Genomic DNA, 15191 nt, shown 5'->3' on the forward strand with positions numbered 1-15191 from the left:
ACAAAAAATAAATTGTGCAGATTTCTTCAAATAAATAATATAATCTTGAATATTTTGTTTCCTTAAAATTAATTATGCATTTAGTCAATTCTTTATATAATCATATTTATATATTTCTTATATCAGTAAAAAAAAAAAAATAGAGGACCTCTGATGGTTAATACACAATTTTAATCTCACAATCTTAAAATGCTTTGTGTGTAACACACAAAATCCTTAATTCCAGATGCTTCTCTTCGTATGTAGCTCAAGTATTTTATATTTATATATCATCAGCCACAAGCTGTGAACTTTTAGACTAGACCTCTGTCTTGAGTGAACGAATCCACCTTCTCCATCTGGATGTTGGTGACCCGTCGGCATTAACTGACCGTCAGTGGGCCGCAGTAGCCACAACACTGGGCCTAAATCAAACAGAGGAGCGCAGGAGACACCCCAACAGCCCCTAAAGCCCTGAGCCTATTACAGCACATGTAAAGGGCCAGTAATCCCCGATTAGTCCAGAGAGAGAGACAGAGAAGCCGCCCCAGATGGCCTTTTCCGTGCGGACCGGACCATTGAGCACAGAGAGGGCAAAAAAACAGCTTGAGGTTTGGGAAGCACAGAGATCAGCAGCCAAACAAACACGGCTTTAGAAACAGATGCTAAATATCCTGGCGGGACACTGGAAATGAGCATTTCAACTTCTCAGTCAAACCGAACTGCGAGAGCGAACAGAAGAGCACAATTAAACGTTCTCAGGCGCTGAAAGCAACTGTCCGGGCCGATATTTATAACTTAACTGTTTCTGCGGACTTCCAAAGACACTCCAGGGTTCCTCTTAAGTCTTATTTATCTCATTAGGCCTTTAACACTGATTAATATGAATGCCGAATGTGTGCAGGAAGGTTTCTATGGAGGAGAGGAAGAGGGATTAAAGAGGAAAGGGTTTTGTGTCACTAGACAATGAGCCGATGGCTTTTTAAGCCCTTTAGTGACTCCACGCCATTACCTCATGAATGAGGGGACGCCGAGGAGACCGAGAGTCACTTCAGTCCCAGAGACGCTAAACAAACAAACCTCTGTCAGACGACCGCAACACCGCCGGCTTTTCCAGGTGAGGCTGCAAAATCTACAAGAGCAACATCAACAAACTTTTAGTTGCAAGATGTCAAACATACTTGACCACATGCTTAAGACAAAAGAAACTGGTTTATAAACCCAAGGCTTTTCTTTTTACACAACCAGTCAAGTTTGTCACATTTACTCGTTCTGTTTTATATCTTCTACATTTTACAAGAAAAAGTTAGAAATTGCACATTGCATCCATTCAAGTTATCCATTATAAAAAATAAATTATAAATAAATATAAACACTAAAATGAAGTAAAATAAAAATGGTTTTTAATTGGTATTATTATTATTATTATTTAAAAATATAATAATGTTTCTTGGTCTTTGACATTAAATACTTAAACCAGGGTTATTATAGTTAAATAAAACTGAAAGTTAATACATAAAATAAAATAAATGTTATTGCTTGAAATAAAAGAAATGTTATCTGAAATCAAATTAAACAAGCTTTTTATTTCAGCTTTTTTATTGATCTTTTTAATTTAGTTTTACTTCATGTACTAAAACAACTAAAACTACAACAGAAATAGAAATTAATAAGAGGTCTATAGAAATTAAAAACAACCAAAATTACTAAAAATGAAAAAAATAATAATAATAACAATAAATGGAAATGGAAATGGAAAAATAAAAACTCATTCAAAATATGAATAAAAACTGGAATAGTATATCAATGAAAAAATGCTAAAAATACTAAAAATAATAGTGGTCAAGAAATGTAAACATTTTTGGAAAATTGATATTTGTAATTTTATGTTTACTTCATATGATATTATGAGATATATATATAATACACATAAAAAATAAACATATAATATTCAAATGTTCATAAAATATATTTTTTTACAATTTTTATATAAATTATACAAATTTATATTTGAAATACAAATAAAAAAAGTTATATAAAATAAATATTTTTTTTTATTTAATACTATTTTAAATGTTTAAAATACAATACATTTAAAAATGAATGAAAATAATTTCTTTGTAAATAATTCATATGTTTGCACAACTTTTTGTCTACGAACTTAATTTGAAGCCTTTAAGCAGAAACCTTTAGATCTATATATAAAATAAAAATATAATGTTGATAATGTTAATAATATTATTAATGTTTATAAAATATTATTTTTGTACTATTTTAATATAAATTATAAATATGTATATTTTAAATACAAATGTGTATTTTTAATGTTATTTAATTCTATGTTAAAAGTTTCAAATATACACAAAAAAACCACATAAAATAAAATCAATACATGTTTTGTAAATAATTCATATGTGTGCACAACTTACATTTGTCTACAAACTTAATTTGAAGCCTTCAAGCAGAAACCCTTCAGTTCAAAAGTTCTTTAGATCTTGAGAAACTAATTCAATCGGGTATATCTGACAAAAACAAAATTGTATAATAAATAAATAAATAATATGTTTATAAAATATTACATTATATTTGTTACAATTTTAATATAAATTATAAAAATTTACATTTTAAATACAAATGTATATTTTTACATTTTTTATTTAATACCATTTAAAATGTTTAAAATATAACACATATAAAAACGAACACACAAAATAAAATAAATATTTTTTTTGTAATTAATTCATATGTGTGCACAACTTTTTGTCTACAAACTTAATTCGAAGCCTTTAAGCAGAAACCCTTCAGATCAAAAGCTCTTTAGATCTTGAGAAACATAAATTCGGTCAAGCGTTTCTGCGCTTGACGCAGGGGAACCCGAGTGTTTTGGGAAAGCGAAGGCAAATCACGTTCCTTTGTGCTTTGTGCACGGCTCCGACATCCTTACAACAACGGCGAGGGCTGATACTGTATCTCGGGTGCAACAAAACACCCCGGACCCATGGCGAAAGCCCCTCCGCCCCCGGAGGACTTCAAGAAGGACAAAGGCCGCTTCTGGGGTTAATCCTGTCGGCTTAGGGCTCGTCACAGACCCCGAGCTCCCAAATGTCACCTACATTGTTCGACGGCCGGTAGAAGCGGCCAGACACATGCATCTGTGAAACCCCGCTTGGCGTGGGAGAAAGCGGCGGCGAGGGAAATCGCCTCTGCCCTCCATTGTGACCCGTTCGCCGCGTCCCTGTAAACGCAGAGAGTATTACAAGCAGCACCATGAAGCGCTCTCCATTCACCCCCCTTCATCCTCTCCTGCTCTCCTTTTCTCTAAATGCATGCATACTTTCAGCCCGGGTTGTGGAGAGGCGACAGCGAGGGGAAACAATAGTGGCCTTTCAGAGCGGTCGAGGCCTGGCCGTGAGGAAGAGAGAGAGGAACCGGCCGCTCAATATTTGCAGCGGGCGGTCGGGAGAGCGGCGAGAGCTCGGCTTGTTTGTCTGTTTGTTTGGACGAGGAGCCGCTCGCCGGAGTAAACAGTGATGCACGTTAAAAATAATCAAAAGAAAACTCACTCTCTGCACTTATGAAATCTTACGGCGCGTTACCTGGCCGCCGACTCTCGCCAAACCCGTTTCAATTTCTGGAGAACTCGCCCGCAGCTGGAGACTGATTTATTTTCCTTAAACGGAGGTGTGAATGTGGAATGGCACGGGTGAAGCAGGCATGACCGATGCACCAGCCACACGGGCGTCATGCCACATTTAGACCAATGCAGCGTTACGAATAAAGCATTCGAACACTCAGAAACACTATGCGTCAAATATTAATTCACATTAAATGAATACAATAAATTGCACAAAAGCCGTGTTCAGTAAAACGTTCCTCTATTACTACCAGACGATGCACCGACATCTGTCTTGTGCATTTGCTTATTTTAAACCGTTTTTGATGGATGAGGCTTTTTAACTTTAGATTTTTACACATTTTTAAACATGCATTATAAATAAAGGCAAACAAAATGCAAAATGTTTAGTAAAATGACTATGCACAAAAGATACTAATATGTACACTTCAAGTAGAAATATGTTGTTTTAAGATACTAAAACACACCTTTTTTGGGTTCGCATTATTGCTTTTGCTTATTTTAAACATTTATTGCCAAATGAGGGTCTCAAGTTTCAAATATTAATTCATATTAAACATGCATTATGAGTAAAACCAAATAAAATGCACTTTACAACAGTCTTGTTCGGTAAAATGACTGCACAAAGATATAATGTACACTTCAGGCAGTAATATGTTCTTTTAAGATACTAAAACACACCTTTTCGGGGTTTGCATGATTGCATTTGCTTTTTTTAACCATTTATCACTGAATGAGGCTCTCAACTTTCAATTTTTATTCAATTTTAAACATGCATTATGAATAAAAACTAATTTAAAAAAAATTCACTTTACTTTTTTTTGCTTTACAAGTTCTATTACTACTAGACTATGACCAAAAGATACTAATATGTACACTTCAGGTAGAAATATGTTCTTTTAAGGCACTAAAATGTACCTTTTAGGGGTTTGCATTTTTGCAATTGCTTATTTTGAGCATTTTTTGCCAGATGAGGCTCTCAAGTTTCAAATACTAATTCATATTAAACATGCATATGAATAAAAGCAAATAAAATAAACTGCATTACATCACAAGAGTCTTGTTTAGTAAAAGGATCTTGCTTTACACGTTCCATTACAACCAGACAATGCACAAAAGATACTAATATGAACACTTAAGGTAGAAATATGTTCTTTTAAGGCACTAAAATGTACCTTTTAGGGGTTTGCATTTTTGCAATTGCTTATTTTGAGCATTTTTTGCCAGATGAGGCTCTCAAGTTTCAAATACTAATTCATATTAAACATGCATATGAATAAAAGCAAATAAAATAAACTGCATTACATCACAAGAGTCTTGTTTAGTAAAAGGATCTTGCTTTACACGTTCCATTACAACCAGACAATGCACAAAAGATACTAATATGAACACTTAAGGTAGAAATATGTTCTTTTAAGGTACTAAAACACACCTTTGTTTGGTTTGCATTATTGCATTTTCTTATTTAAAAAAAATGTGCCAAATGAGGGTCTCAAGTTTTAAATATTAATAAATACTAAACATGCATTATGACTAAAACCAAAATAAAATTAAATCCACTTTACAACAGTCGCACAATGCTTTTTGAGTTCTTTGATTACCAGACTATGCATAAAAAAATAGCAGAAATATGTATCTTTAAGGAACTAAAACACACCTTTTAGGGGTTTGCATTATTGCATTTGCTTCATTTAACCATTTATTGTTTGATGTGGCTCTCAACTTTCAATTATTAATCACTTTTAAACATGCATTATGAATCAAAACAAATTCAATAAAATGCACTTTACTTTTTCTTGCTTTATACGTTCTATTACTACCAGACTATGCACAAAAGATACTAATATGTGCACTCCAGGTAGAAATGTGTTTCTTTAAGGTACTAAAACACACCTTTTAGGTGTTTGTATTTTTGCATTTGCTTATTTTAACAATTTTTTGCCAGATAAGAACCTTAAGTTTCAGATGTTAATTCATATTAAACATGCATTATGAATAAAACCAAATAGAATAAAATCCACTGAAAAAAGCCTTATGATTTATATTACTACAAGACTACACACAAAAGATACTACTATGTACACTTTAGGTAGGAATATGTTCCTTTAAAGTACTACAACGCACCTTTTAGGGGTTTGCATTATTGCATGTGCATATTTTAAGCATTTTTTCTCTCAATTTTAAATAATAATACATTTTAAGCATAATTAAAACCAAATAAATGTCTCGTTCAGTAAAAAGATCTTGCTTTACAAGGTCTTTTACAACCAGACTATGCACAAAATACACTCCAGGTAGAAATATGTTCCTTTAAGGTACTGAAACGCACCTTTTAGGGGTTTGCCTTAATGCATTTGCATTTGTTAACCCTTTTTTGCTAAATGAGCCTCAAGTTTCAAATATTAATTCATATTAAACATGCATATGAATAAAACCAGATTGCATTACTTCAAAGGAGTCATGCTCCGTAAAAGGATCTTGCTTTACGAGCTCCATTACTAGCAGACGATGCACGTATATCATATATATGTAATGGTATATGTTTTGGTGCAAATATATACATTTAAGTTACTTAAAAGCATCTTTTGAGGGGTAAACAAGGTGCAATGGTCATCTCAGTGAGAGTTTTTGTACTTTGCATTTGCTTATTTTAGACTCTCAAATATCAAAATTTAAAAAATGCGTTCCAAATAAAACCAAACAAAGAAATTGCATTACTTAACAACAGTCCTGTTCAGTGAAAGGATCTTGCTTTATAAGCACTAAGATGATGCACAAACTATTTTAACCATTATCTATTGGCTCTCAAGCGTCAAATACTAATTCACATTGAAGATGCATCACAAACAAATCCAGATAAATCAAATAAATTGAATAAACTTCACAAAAGTCTTTTGCCTTTCAAAAGTTGTTCCTCTAGTACTACCACTTTTTGCTGGATGAGGCTCTCAACCTTCAAATACTGATTCATATTACATATGCATTACGAATAAAACCAAGTAAAATGAATTGCAATGCTTTCTCTATGACTACCAGATGATGCACAAACATAAAAATGTAAAATATACCATTTAGGTACTAATGTAAGCGAAAATATGTACCATTAAAGGTACTAAGCTGCATCTTTGGGGATAAATAAGGTACAAAGGTGTACCTTTTCAAAGGGTAATCATCTCAAAGACAGCTTTTGCACATTTTTTTGCATGCATTTGCTCATTTTAATCATAATTTGCTGGATAAGGCTCTCACATTTCAACACTATATATGCATTATAAATAAAACCAAACACTTTAAAAAAGTCTAGTTCAGTAAAAGGATCTTGCTTTGCAAGCACTAAAACACTTGTGTGTGTGTTTTACCCATTATCCGTTGGCTCTCAAGCTTCAAATACTAATTCATTTTGAATATGCATCACACATAAATCCAGATAAATAAAACAAAAAAGCTGTTCCTCTATTACTACCGGTTTTTAAATATTGATTCATATTACATATGCATTATGAATAAAAAAAACTAATAAAATAAATTGCATTGCTTTACAATCTTGTTCAGTAAAAGTATCTTGCTCTATTACTACCAGACAATGCACAAACATAAATGTGACCCTGGACCACAAAACCAGTCTTAAGTGGCTCAGGTATATTTGTAGCAATAGCCAAAAATGCATTGCATTGATCAATATAATCGATTTGTCTTTTATGCCAAAAATCATTAGCATATTAAATAAAGATCATGTTCCATGAAGATATTTTATAAATTTCCTACAGTAAATATATTTTTGGTTATTAATATGCATTGCAAAGAACTTAATTTGGACAACTTTAAAGACGATTTACTCAATATTTAGATTTTTTTGCACCCTCAGATTGCAGATTTTCAAATAGTTGCATGTCTGCCAAATATTGTCAAATCCTACAAATCATACATCAATGACAAGCATATTTATTCAGCTTTCAGATGATGTATAAATCTCAATTTCAAAAAATTCACCCTTATGACTGGTTTTGTGGCCCAGGATCCCAAATATGTCAAATATACCATTTAAGTATTAATTTAGGCAAAAATATGTGCCTTCATAGTACTAAAATGCATCTTTTGGGGGTAAATAAGGTGCAAAGGCATACCTTTTGAAAGAATATCATCCCAATGACAGCGTTTTTCAATGCATTAGCATATTTTAACAATGATTTGCTGGAGAAGGTGCTCAGATTTCAAATATTAAATATGCATTATGAATAAAACCTAACAAAACAAAATGCATTGTTTACAACAGCCTTGTTTGGTAAAATAATCTCTTTTAATGCACAGAGAACATCTGTCTTGTGCACGCTCTGAGAATAAAGGTACGAAAGGCGTCACTAGGGCGGAACCCTTTCAAAAGGTACTAATTTGTAGCATTCAGGTACTAATTTAGGTACAAATATGTGCCTTTAAGGTACTAAAACACACCTTTTTGGGGTAAATAAGCTACAAAGGTCTACCTTTTCAGTTTTCGTACCTTTTTTTAAATGCATTTGCTTATTTTAACCATTATTTGGTAGATGAGGCTCTTACGTTTCAAAAATTAATTCATATTAAGCATGCATCATGAATAAAAGCAAATAAAATAAACTGCACTAACTTCACAAAAGTTCTTCAAACGCTCCTCTATTGCTACCAGATGAAGCGCAAACATCTGACTTATGCATTTGTTTATTTTAATCATTATTTGCTGGATGTGGCTCTCAAGCTTTGAATATAAATTATGCATTATCAATAAAACCAAATAAAACAAAATGCATGGCAACAGTCTTGTTTAGTAAAGGTTCTTTAGAAGCTCTACCAAAACATCTGTCTTGTGCATTTGTTGTTTTTTAACCATTATTTGCTGGATGTGGCTCTCACGCTTTGAATATTAACTATGCATTATAATAAAACCAAATAAAACAATGCATGCATGACAACAGTCTAGTTCTTTAGAAGCTCTACCAAAGCTGATGCACAAAACATGCAACAAAACCAAAACCTGCAGCACAAGGGCGTATTTGACTCACATTCCTCCGTTGCACATTAAAAGTGGACCAGAAGATTAAGGCATTTGGCTTTAGATTAAACACACAACCCAATAAGAGTCTGGGCTAAATTAATTACATAAATCTAATTACACGAGAGAATCATCTAGAATGCTGCTGATAATAAATTCGTCCAAAGTGAACTGCACGGCAAAAAACCTGCGGCAGCTGCGTGTCTCCAGCGTTCGCTCATGTACGTCTAATCCAGAGCGGAATGGACCGTCAGAGTCCCAGCAGATCGACACCGACGCACTGCCATCAAAGTTTACAAAGCCTTATCCTGAGAAAGCATTTTATGTATCTAAAAACAACAGACAGTAAATCCCTGGCTCCTTCTCTCTTATTAAATAAAGAACTGTTGCGTTGCACAAACGTCCCGCTGCCTTTTCAAGCACCTAATGAGCTGCTGCAGGAGAACCGTGAAGTTATTTTTCGAATCCACTGTCATCCCAAGTCTCTGTTTTACAAATCTGCTGTCCTTTATGTCATCGTCTGTTGTTTAAAATCATCACAGTAATCGTTCTCCAGAACAGGTTTCTCATGGACCTGCTGAACTCTCCAGTACGTAAACCATCTTGGAGAATGAATTTCGACAGCAAAAAGGCACGGCACATTTTACATACCGCGGGAGAAGTTTTACAAGGCTAAAAGAGGAAAATAGGCAGTGTCAAAACTAGTCAAGTCAGTCCCAATTGCAGCAGGATCCGTTTAAGACTGAAGAATAAGAGGTTCTGTTTTCATATTTGGAGCAGCAGTCAGAAATGGCTGTAGAAAGCAAACAGGAACGCCACATGCATGAGGAACAGACCATGTTTTATGTTTCTCAGCTGAGCTGGATCATGCATTGCTGTACATTTTAAGCTGTAACAATAAAGAGAGATTTAAGAGGTGCTAAAATGCACATAAAATACATGCAAGTACATATAAACTGCTACATGTGGAGTTTGCAGAGGTCAGAAAGGTTCAATTCTATGTGGTTAAACAATGGTGGGAACTTCTTTGTCTTAAAAATTAATCTGGGATAAATCATGCAAAACGGCAGAAGTACACAAAATAGTTTCTGCAAACAAAAATTTAATAGAAAGTACTTTAAAAAAATGCTAAATAATATATATTTAATAAAAAATTATATTTTATCCCAAATTTGTTTTGCAAATGAAATTGTAATAAATGCAATTAAAAGATTTACATTTTTTTAAAAAGTTATTATTTTTTAAAAATTATATGCATTTTAAAATATATAGAGAGAGATATTTAGAATGTGGTTAAACAATGGTGGGAACTTCTTTGTCTTAAAAATTAATCTGGGATAAATCATGCAAAGTGGAAGAAGTATGCAAAATAGTTTTTGCAAACAAAACTTTAATAGAAAGTACTTTACAAAATGCTAAATAAAAAATATTTTATTATTACAAACAAAACTTTAATAAACAATTATGCATTATGTTTAATTTTTAAAAAATTGCAAATAAATTAATAAATGCAAATAAAAAATATGTTTTTTAAAAGTAATTATTTTTTTTTAATTACATGCATTACAAAATACATAAATCTATATATAGAGAGAGAGAGATTTAGAATGTGGCTAAACTTCTCTCTCACAAAAATTCTTCTGAGATAAATCATGCAAAGCGGAAGTAGTATGCAAAATAGTTTTTGCAAACAAAACTTTAATAGAAAGTACTTTAAAAAATACTTTATTATTACAAACAAAGCTTTAATAAATAATTATGCATACTGTTTAATTTTGAATACATTTAATATAAATTATATTTTTATCCCCAAAAATTTAATAAATGCAAATAAAAAGATTTACATTTTTTTAAAAGTAATTATTTGAAAAAAATGATATGCATTTTAAAATATACATATATAGAGATTTGCAATTGTTTTTAAGGTAGTTTTACGGCAAGTGCTCCCGTAAACACAGTCGTCCCATAAACGCCGGATGGTCCTGCACATTTAAGTCGAGTGGGAACACATTTCTGACTGGTTCATCATGGAACATTTTCGCAAGCAACCCAACTATCGTGTTACAGCCGAATATATGTGGGGTTTCCGTTCGGAGAGCGTGTGACCCCTTCGCCTGGGTCTCCAGCGGAGAAGCCGCACAGCCAGAATGAAGCTCCTGAAATATCTAATTGTATTCATTCATTTTCTCTGCGCAGCATGGCACTGAGAAATAAAGAGAGTCGCAGCTAAAGTGGAAGGAAGTCAGAGGGAAATCTGGCTGGCGGGGTTTCTCGAGCATGGGAAACGGTGCGCGTCTCCTCATTACGGCTGTTTAGTGTGCCAAAGGTGCAGCGAGTAATTAACCAATTAACGATTCATACTTAGAACGGAGATGCGGACAGCCAGCAGACGCCCGAGTCGATCTATATGCCCTTCTGATATTCAGTCGGAGCTTGTGAGATGAATACAAAGAGAGCGGATGCACTACTGAAATTTTCTAAAGTTCCAGATGGGAAATAATTCATTCTGGTCCATGAAATTTTACGTCCATGTGTTCATAATATGTCCTGCATGCATGTCTTTTTCAGATCATTGTGAGGGTGTATGAGTCTTACAAACAAGATTACTGGACATCAAAATGAGAAAGTCACAAATGATCCTTTCTGTGAGACTATCTGCCTCCCTCAAGCAAAAACAAGACAATAAAAGACTTCGGAAACCACTGGATTCTTATAGGCCTTGACGTGAATCACTGCAAACCATCTGGGCTTCTGGGAACTGGCTTATTTCCCCAAAAACATGGAGAAAAAAATACGTGACTTTAGATTCTGAAACATTTATTTTTCACGCACTTTTTTCTTAATTATGCAACAAAATGATCAACCGCTTTTCAGCGTCACAAATGAAAATGAAACCTGACTTTGCATTTTGTCCCTGTTTAAACAAAGTGTCACATAAATAAACTGCGCCCTCGAAGCAGGAGAGAAATTCTGACCGCAAAACTTCTCATCAGCAGAGATCTATTCGCTCTGACAGCAGTCAGCCGCTTGCAAACAAGTTTTAAATATGATATGCAACTATTCTTTAAGCTGTACGGGAAAAAAATAAGACTTTGCTACTTTTATGAAAAGCGTAAACGTGTGGATATGCAATCAAAATTTGATCTTTTTAATAACAAAGCAAGCAAAATAGTGACTAGAACTGAAATAAATAAACCAAACATCAACAGTCATTCAGAGAGTCAAGTTATATTCTATAGCCAATGTTAGGTTATTTTCTTTCGCTTTAAAATGAACTTTTATATTAGCAAAAAACTGCTTTATTAAATGCATCTAAATAATATTTAAATGCATTCAGCACTTTTTAACACTGCAAGATATTTTAACATGCATTTATTTATTTATTTATTTGAACTGAGAATTGCAAAGTCATTTACAGTTGTGTTCAGTCCTGAGAAGCAGATCTCAATTGCTTTCCTTCACCGTGCGTCTCTTTTAATATCCACAAAAACAGCACACACCTGCTTTTTAACTAAGGTTTGATTGAAAAATAATTTCAGGATAACATATAGCCTTTATGAATTAGTTTATATATTACAGTATTTCAGAGTTTGACTGTGCATCACTGAATCGACGCTTCAAAGCCATGCACAAGAATTAATTTACAGTGCAACCTTTGTTTATCGGAAATAGCGTTCGATTAGGCGATTTATAGGTTTCAGTACAGCAATGTCAACACTTATGCAAATATAAATATGTATCATATCAACTGTAATTGTGTTCAGAAACCACCTGAATGAGAATTAAAGACTGTAGGGAACCAAACACTGAAGTAAGCTTAGAGACGGAACGTAGAGGGCCGAAACTCTATCTTAAGTCGATTTGTCAATAAATGCGTGGCATCGAATACAATTCATGGCATTTTTTAAAAAGAAAAATCAGCGTTATTTTTATTTTTTTTCCAACTGTTTAATCTTTTGCTGACACTTTTTGTTTATGATACAAAATATGCATTCATAAAACTAAACAGAATTAGATATTGTTCCGCGCATTAGTTGCAGATACGCGGCATCTATAAAGCGCTTGTTATATAGCTCATATAAACAACGCTTGCCGACTTAAAATAATAATTCTATTATTTTTGAGTAGCTATAAACCTGCATGGATGTTAAACATCTCTCTATAAATGCAAAGTGAAAGTGTCACGTATTCAAAGTTCGCGCAAAGCAGCGGCGATTCTAAAGACAGAGATCCGCTCACCTGGGGTTGGTTCGGTTCCAGTAGACCGCGTATCGATCAGCCATCACCTTTGAGCTGGGCTCTTGACTAAATACACACATCCACAGAATCACACCCACGAATATGATCATTTCCACTTGCAGCATCACTACGGCTCACTTGGACACGTATATTCCTCTTGCTTCAGTCGAGTTTCATTCACATCTGTGGCGACGCGGCTGATGTCAGACAGTGGAGCAAGTGTTGAGATGTCCACGATCTTGTCAGTGGTGTGAATGTCCGCACTACGGTCAATAACTGTGGTCTGCGCCGCTGGAGAGACAAAAAAAATTCACCCAGTCAGTGTTTAGGGTTCATTCTTTTGTAAAACAAAAGAAGCACGCATCCAACTACAAAGCAGAAGCGCGGTGTTTAGTCCGAGAGAGAGCGCGAGAGAGAGTCCGTGCGGAGAGATTTGAAGAAGTTGCCCGGCGGAGACAGAAGCTCAGACAGATCTCAGAGAGATGGAGAGCTGAAGTCCGTTCAGAGAAACGCAGAGCTCGATAAACACACCCGCGTTCCGGACGCGCGCGTCACACTCCGTCATTCTAAAATGCGGGAGAGATGAAGGAGCGCGCGGGTCATCTGTTAGTTCATGTGCTTTCGGTTCTGCAGGAGGTGTGATGATGATGTGAACCCAGCGCCGCTCACTGCGAATGTGTGTTCGGTTACAGCGGAGCGCAGGGGAAGCCCATTGGTCGGAATTTGGGTGGGCGGGACGCTAACAACGCAAACCACGCCCACAAGCCTGCACTTCATAAATATAAACTAAAGAGAGATAAACAATCGATGTATATAGATAGACAGACTGATAGATACTAAATAATACTCTAACATATTATTTAAAACCAAATATTATAAACAAAATTTAAATATACGCAAAATCCAAAAATAAAGATTTATTTTATGCAAAAAAAAATATTCAATAGGATATTAAGATCATGTTCCATTAAGACATTTTATAAATTTCCTACCACATATATATCAAAACTTAATTTTTGAGGAGTAATATGCATTGCTGAGAACTTCATTTGGACAACTTTAAAGGTGATTTTCGCAATATTTAGATTTTTTTTTTTTTGCACCCTCAGATTACAGATTTCAAATAGTTGCATCTCAACTGAATATTGTCCTATCCTAACAAACCATGCATTATTGGAAAGCTTATTTATTCAAATCTTAATTTTTCAAAAATTTACCTTTATGACTAGTTTTGTGGTGCAGGGTCAGAGTACAGAGTTTTATGCTAAAAATCATTAGGATATTAAGTAAAGTTTATGTTCCATGAAGACATTTGGTAAATGTCCTACCGCAAATATATCAAAACTTAATTTTTGATTAGTGATATGCATTGCTGAGAACTTCATTTGAATAACTTTAAAGGTAATTTTCTTAATATTTTTGCACACTCAGATTCCAGATTTTGAACAGTTGCATCTCGGCTGAATTTTGTCCTATCCTAGCAAACCATGCATCAATGGAGAGCTTATTTATTCAAATCCTCTTCTTTTTTTTTTACACTTATGGCTGGTTTTGTGGTACAGGGTAAGGGTATAGGGCTTGATGCCAAAAATTATTAGGATATTAAGTAAAGATCATGGTTAATCCACATCAATGGTGACATTAAAATATATTTTAGGCTTAATATGTGCATTGCGCATTTAATTGCAATTTTTAAATCAGTAAGTTTTAAGCAATATGTCAGTAAATATGTTAATAGACGTAATCTACACTTAGTATATATATATATATATATATATATAAACATTTAAATGATTTTTTTACAGGGTTGATTTTAAACCATGCTTTTAAATTGTATGTGTTACTCAAAAACATGTACTGCAAGTAAATAATACAATAAATATTGTGTAGATGCCATATATGCATAATTAATAATGTGGCACTCACTCAATGGCTTGGTACAAAATATGCAATGATAGTTACATTCTATGGAATGGTTTTTTTTTTTTTTTTTTTTTTTGAATATGAATGTATAATTTTAAGGAGAAAATAAACTCCTGATGTAACAAAATTGCAACAAAAGCAATGATAAAACAGTGTAAATACAGCTGGGGGAAAAAGAAACACTATTAAATATTCATGCCCCAGTGCATAATAGGAACACCAGTATTAAAAAAGTTGAGTAGGTTTTACTTAATTTTATTTAATGCTTTAATTTTTACAAGCTTGAACTGAGTACTAATATAGAATCGACTTTATTTATGTAGAATTTACATTTGTTTTTCTGTAGTATTTATTTATTTATCAAAATTTAATTGAATATTAATTTTTATCAGT

The 15191-nt window shown here is 33.7% G+C and overlaps 1 protein-coding gene across 1 annotated transcript in view; it reads right to left on the reverse strand.

Annotated features, from left to right (window-relative positions):
- Positions 1 to 13516, reverse strand: part of efna5b (ephrin-A5b) — a 131503-nt gene extending 117987 nt beyond the window's left edge. The window contains exon 1 of the mRNA XM_073819676.1: positions 12876 to 13516. Within this exon, the coding sequence (XP_073675777.1) occupies positions 12876 to 13000 (125 nt within the window). The 5' untranslated portion in view covers positions 13001 to 13516. The remainder of the gene's footprint in view (positions 1 to 12875) is intronic.
- Between the last annotated feature and the right edge of the window lie 1675 nt (positions 13517 to 15191).

The sequence above is a fragment of the Garra rufa genome, chromosome 15, assembly GCF_049309525.1.
Source record: "Garra rufa chromosome 15, GarRuf1.0, whole genome shotgun sequence".
NCBI classification, from domain to species: domain Eukaryota; kingdom Metazoa; phylum Chordata; class Actinopteri; order Cypriniformes; family Cyprinidae; genus Garra; species Garra rufa.